At 38.6% G+C, this 6,599-nt stretch overlaps 1 protein-coding gene across 3 annotated transcripts in view; it reads left to right on the top strand.

Annotated features, from left to right (window-relative positions):
• LOC122721106 (protein madd-4) overlaps nucleotides 1-6,599 on the top strand; it is a 188,293-nt gene that overhangs the window by 179,310 nt on the left and 2,384 nt on the right. The window contains exons 13-21 of one of the 3 annotated variants that reach the window (XM_043948388.1): nucleotides 2,056-2,447; nucleotides 3,167-3,296; nucleotides 3,559-3,769; nucleotides 4,019-4,329; nucleotides 4,388-4,515; nucleotides 4,578-4,745; nucleotides 4,850-5,019; nucleotides 5,236-5,331; nucleotides 5,489-6,530. In XM_043948388.1, the coding sequence (XP_043804323.1) occupies nucleotides 2,056-2,447; nucleotides 3,167-3,296; nucleotides 3,559-3,769; nucleotides 4,019-4,329; nucleotides 4,388-4,515; nucleotides 4,578-4,745; nucleotides 4,850-5,019; nucleotides 5,236-5,331; nucleotides 5,489-6,530 (2,648 nt within the window). Of the gene's footprint in view, nucleotides 1-2,055; nucleotides 2,448-3,166; nucleotides 3,297-3,558; nucleotides 3,770-4,018; nucleotides 4,330-4,387; nucleotides 4,516-4,577; nucleotides 4,746-4,834; nucleotides 5,020-5,235; nucleotides 5,332-5,488; nucleotides 6,531-6,599 lie in introns of all 3 variants that reach the window. The other 2 variants (XM_043948387.1, XM_043948389.1) reach the window with 2 other exon arrangements.

Here is a 6,599-nt window from a genome sequence, read left to right as displayed (position 1 = left end):
CTCTCTCTCTCTCTCTCTCTCTCTCTCTCTCTCTCTCTCTCTCTCTCTCTTTCTCTCTCTCTCTCTCTATCTCTAGATTCTTCGCACGCTTTTGTAACTCACCGCAAAGCTGCGAAGTCCGAGGATGCTTCCCCTTTTTTTGAACGAAATCAGGGTTAAACGAGTTTTAGAAGCATTTGATGTCCTCACCCTCCTCTGCCAACTACGATGACTTTCCAACGATGCTTAGCCACGCTCCTTTTCCCATCCCCTTATTTCATTTATTGACCCTTTTCCCTTAATCAACTTTAGGTTAGACGAATTCCCCTCCAGATTACCAGTTTCTTCTTGTTCTTTTAGCGTGTATTAGCATTTTCCGTTTTCTTTCTACCTATCTTAGCATTACGTAGGCGCGTCAGCGAGAATAATCGTTTTTCCGCATAAATACAGCAGGAAAAACAATGCCTGTCGTGCTTGTAACTGTAATACATGTTTCAACGTGTAATTGGATCTTTTCTCCTCTCTCTCTCTCTCTCTCTCTCTCTCTCTCTCTCTCTCTCTCTCTCTGTCTCTCTCTGTCTCTCTCTGTCTCTCTTATTCCATGAAATTCTTCTTTATCCATGTAAAATAAAATAACGGTACGATCCGCGATAGGCCTGTTTTCCGCTGACGCGCAACAGTTTTCCAATTTAAAAAATATCTTGGCTTGAAATTTCGGAAGCTTAAATCTTCCCGTTTCTTAGCTTTTTCCTGGCTGTTGCGTCTAATGCATTTATGGAGATTATCGAGATTGCGTGATTTAATTAGCGCATAACGCGAATGCCAGTAGAACAAGCATTAGCAATAGACTTACGACGATAATATTACGTAGACTGATCGCAGTTTCGTTTCTTTTACTCCTTCAACGATGTTACGTATACCTGTTTTTTTTTCTTTTTTCTTTTTTTTTAGCCTGTGTTGTATCATTGCGTGTACTCTTGTAGGCTTAGCATGCATAATTTAGATAGAACTGTCCCCTTCCTCTCTATATCTTTCTTTGTCTGGCTATGCGTCTCGTCAGACGTATTTTACACGAGTTTCAACCAGATTCCATTTCGAGAAAGAGAATCGCGGCCTCTCGTCGGATAATGGTACACGCTGCTTGGTTACTTTCCGACGAGATTAAATAAAAACATTTTCCGGCTCGCCGAATAAACGCCATTTCCGAGAGAGAGAGAGAGAGAGAAAGAGAGAAAAAAGAAAAAAGAGAAATTAGATAGCTACATTCCACGAAATTGTGCTACGAAATTATTCTACGTTTTCCATGATGGGCCGTTTATACGAGATCTATTTGAGCGGCGATCGAATCGGGAATGCGTGTAATCGAAACAGATCAAAGCTCGTCGTTACACGAAAGTAAATTGAAAACGTTGTCAGCAAGAAGTCATTGATTGATGGATGAAAATAGATACTCGTGGATAAATTTGAATGGGCTCTGCGATTCAATCGCGTTGAATAGAAGAGTGCAGGAATGGAAATAGAATGAGCGCGCGCGGTTTCAAACATAATCCCGAAATAACCGGCGGTTATTTATCCGATTTAATCGATGACAGGACAGTCGTACGATTCGCTCCATCAACCACGAATAGTTGAAGAATCGATAAATTCTGAGCATTCGTATTGGGAAGATAAAGAACGGAAAGATGGAAAATATTGGAACGCGTGCAAAGATGCGTGCACTTTTGTATTCGAGATTCTATGGAAGTTTGCCTTTTTGATTATTAAAAATCAGACATCGAAAAATATTCCTTTATGATTTTTCTAAAAACAACAAAAAAAAAAATCTCGATTCTCTCTTTGTTATATCGCAAACTGTTGTGATCGAAAAATGTTACGAAATTTGATACAAAAAATTCTCACGCTTGATTTTACATTCGTACAATCGAAATAACAAGATCAAAGACATAAGATATTTCGAAAGATCAAATTGAAACGAAATCACGAGCTTCGTTCCGAAAACCTCGAACGGACTCCGAAAAGAAGGGACCGTTTCGGGTGGAATTTCGTATCCGAATCATCATACGAACGACCCTCCAGGTTCATCGCGGAGGAATGGTCATCGTGCAGCGTCACGTGCGGCGAAGGGATCAGGCATCGCGAAGTCCGTTGCAAGATATACCTCGAGTTCAGTCGAACGATCGCCGATCTGCCGGATCGACAGTGCTCGGGACCGAAACCGATCGAGAAGGAGAAATGCGTGATGGCGCCGTGCAATGTGATTGAAAACAGTCTCACCTACGGGATCGACACTGTCGACGACAGTGGATACGCGGAGCCAAGCCTGGCTGACACTTACAGATCATCCTCGAGTGGTTCGAGCGGAAGTGGTTACGACGGTGGGATTAAGGTCGCTCCAGGAAGCGACGTGCAGACCACGTACTCGTGGAAGGAAGCTGGTTACACACCTTGCAGCGCGACTTGCCTCGGAGGTAAGGGATATTCCATTCCATAACTTGTTTCGCAACGATGAAAATTAAACGCGTGTAAACGCTGAAACGGGAGTTGGGAAAGGGAATTTTGTGAGTCGCGTTAAAGTAAAACTGGGACAAGTTTTGGGAAGACTTGAAATTTAACGGGATGGAAATGGAATGAAAATTCACAGGGGAAACAAGAAACTTGGAAAGCGGCGACGAGCGGGAACGGGGGTAACGTTTCTTGATTGTTCGATCCACGAGGAAACACGTTGGAAATTATGATATTCGTTAATAGGGGAGGGGGGGACAGTGATAGTGATAATTAAATATCCTTGTTAACTGGGTCGATACATTTTCTCGTAGCTTGGAAAATCCTTTTAATCGAATTATCTATCTCCCGTTCTGTAAATACTATATTCAACCGACTCTAATCAGCCGCAAACGTAAGTCAGGGAATTATCGGGGATCAGATCAGCAAGGATTAACGGAACGAATCTAGGTTCGTTCCGCATAGAGCGTTTAATTAGCCGGGATAATGCGACGCGATTGTACAATTAACGGTGCTCGGCGACGAGTTAGCCGATTGAATCGCATCGAACCGATGGATTAAAGTTATACGATTCTCGTCGACTCGTTTAATACGGGAACAGAAATGTTCTGTCTGCTCGCAATCAATTCTATTGATTTTACATTGATTTTATTCCGCTTTTTCATCGCACGGCTATATTCCACAGGTTCTCAGGAGCTGATAGTCAATTGCGTGCGAGACGATACCGGAAAGACCGTCATGCCTTTTCTTTGTTCCGCTGAAACGAAACCGGAAGTTCGGATAAGAGTTTGCAACGATCATCCTTGTCCACCTAGGTAATAATATATCGAAGAACAAATGGAAAAAAAAGAAAATCGGAGAAAAACTTTTCCTTTAATTAGAATATCACTTACTAATAAACTAATGCTGTACAAGTTTTAATTATAACAAGAAGATAATAAGAGCGTATAAAAATATCTTTTTTAGATTCTAGATCTTCTCGATTCTCTAGAATCCTAATGTATTTAGTTTAAACAGCATTAGTTTAATAATGAGTATTGTTCTATTTGCAATTAGCCGACCGATTTTTCCTCGCAGATGGAATTTTAGTGAATTTTCGCCGTGCATGAGTCCATGCGGAATCGGCATACAGACACGTGATGTTACGTGCATACACGAGGTGATACGCGGCACAGGTAAGATGGTTCCGGTGCCAAACCACATGTGCCCGCAGCCACAGCCAGCGGACAGACAATATTGTAATGTATGGGATTGTCCGGTTAAATGGAATACCGGCAAATGGGGCAAGGTACTTTACCTCTGTTCAGTAAATTAAATACGATCATCTGTGATCGAGGCTCGAATTCGCAGGATTATTATCCTCCGATTAATCCTGATTTCGATTAATTAATTCAATTAAAATTTAATTTTTCAAAAATTTAAACGGTGTTATTATAGAAACGGCTGATAATTTATAATTACATATATATAATTTAATTTAATATTAATGATAAAATAAGAACAAGAATGGAATAATCGACGATGATCAACGTTTCAGTGCTCGAAAACTTGTGGAGGAGGTGTGAAGAAACGAAAAGTGAGCTGCGAACAAATAATGGCTCAGGGGCGTAAACAAAATCGAAAGGATAGTGAATGTCCGTCTCAAAAGCCCGCCTCGGAGAAGCCTTGCAACACCAGAGCGTGTCACGATATGGATGCAGGTTCCCTGCCTATAATTACCAGTCAAAATACAACGTATAACCAGACAGACATGAACGCGAAGGTAGATTTAAAGATCGGCGGTATTGCGAAGATTTTTCAAGGCACATCCTCTATAAAAATTCGTTGTCCCGTCAGGAAATTTGACAAGTACGTGACCAATTTAACATATGGTTAAACATGTCGAATAAAATCGAAATATTTTCAGAGCACAGATCGCATGGACCAAAGATAATAAAGAATTAAGGAAATCAAGGAAATATAAAATTAGCAGGAAGGGGGCGTTAAAGATAAACGACATAACATCCTCGGATGCTGGTGTTTACGCGTGTATAGGTAAATGGATATATTGATAAAATTTAGAAAATAGTGGATAACATCACGTTTGTATGTTACAGCCGGAAATTCTCATGCGGAGACACAATTGATAGTGAAATTTCGTTCAAAGGAACAGATAAGCAGCGAGGAGTATTTACGATTAAGCAATTCCGTCCATCGACAACGAAATGCAAATTTGGACTCGGCGCCTGCCAATTCAGGCGAAAGTCTCTACACTGATCGAGCAGGTAAGAATTATTTATGTTTGAATAATTTGATTCTTGAATTCTTGATTTCATTTTGTATATCGCATTCTAAAGGTTTTGTGTAATTTAAGTTGATTTTCTAATAGCCGCGTACGGAAACCGTTTTGTTCCCATCGACAGCGAAGATTTAAGTCATGAACGAGCAGTTCCTAGTAATCCGACGAGAAAACCACATCAGAAAAAACAGAAAACAAGTCCAACGCCACCGGATTCTACGATGATGCACAAAGAACATGTTGTAACATCGTTGAATCAGGTAAAAGCATAAAAAAAAAAAAAGACATAAATGAAACTTACTTAAATCTAATTTCTAATTTCAATTTATAACTTATTTAAATCTCATTTCAATTTATAAATAATCGCATGATGAACTGATCTCTCGATGATTCTTTATCTCGATTTCTTCTTCATGCTTTCTATCTGTGTGGATTAACTTTATGTGGTGGTGGTTCTTTTTCGTCTAACATATCAGCCAGGGTACCACGAATCCGTGGAATCGACTGCACCCTCGAGATCAAGTGCCTCTGCTCTTATACCGCACTTAACTTATTTTATATCAACATTAAAGGTGAGATGACGTAGATAGTAAAACTAAAAAATAAGATTAATATTTCCAACTTGATCATTCGTACTTTTATTTTTTAAAATACATCTATTTACATATATGTTTTATATATATATAGTTATATTATACATTATACAATTTGTGATAAATTTTCTAATAGGAATATTGGCCATTCCAAAGTGATAGTTCTGCGGGAAGATCTCACAGGACAGCCCCAGTGACATACATCGATGATGCAAAGAAAGAAGCGACAAACTTTGCGACAAAACGTACAATGCCCGACAAAAATTCCGATTTGAGATACCAAAATATAAAAGATAATTTGGACACGTTATATAGAAACACCGCGATTCCTGATGAAACTTTTGGGCCGGATGAAGAAAGGATATTCATCGACGTTGATCCATATGATTTAGACGAATCCATATTTGGATTACAACACAGTGATCCGGCGAAAATCACTCCTGTTGTGACTAAAGATAATTTAGTCACGCCTGCGAAATCTGATATAGATTATGTTGAAGAATCTTTGAAAAATGTCAAAAGACAATGGCACGATAAAACAGATGTTAAAAATCATTGGAGTTCCACGCCTAAAAATCAAAATAAAGACAATAAAGACGAATCTATAAATCTGGCAACCAGTTCGGAGAATATTGGTTTGGAGATGTATTATGTTCCAGATTCAAATATCAAACATAATATAGAGAAATTTGAAGAATCTCACGATACAAATCAATCTGATCGAAAAAATTATGATAATTTTGAAAGCGTACACGCTTCTTCTACGATGTCGCTTAGAGAAACGGATATAATTTCGAAAAAACCGGATATTGATGACGAAGAAATGAAAGTTTTAAATAAAACGGAAGGATATGGATATATTTTTGAGGAAGAAATGAAGAAACGAAAAGTTTATGTTGGAAATGACACGGATAAAGATAGTATTATTCGAGAAGCGACGACCAGAGATTTGGAAGATGATTTGATCGATTTGGCGCGAATGGAAGATCGAGAACCCGTAAAAATTGAAAAAAATATAAAGAATTTGTCGCGAAATCGAGAAGATCATAACAATTCGTCCGAAGATGTGAATAATGAAGAAATACAAAAAACTAATAAATCTTTGGATATCGCGACTATCGCTTTTGTTGAACCAAATATTACCACCGATTCTACGATTGCATCTCTTAGTGTCTTAGGTAAATAAAATTTATTTCTTTAATATGATAAAATAATACAACATTATATTGTGTTTTCTCAAATAAATA

The sequence above is a fragment of the Apis laboriosa genome, unplaced genomic scaffold, assembly GCF_014066325.1.
Source record: "Apis laboriosa isolate Shangri-la unplaced genomic scaffold, ASM1406632v1 scaffold14409_cov159, whole genome shotgun sequence".
Lineage (NCBI taxonomy): Eukaryota > Metazoa > Arthropoda > Insecta > Hymenoptera > Apidae > Apis > Apis laboriosa.
This window is presented reverse-complemented; position numbering and strand designations above follow the sequence as displayed.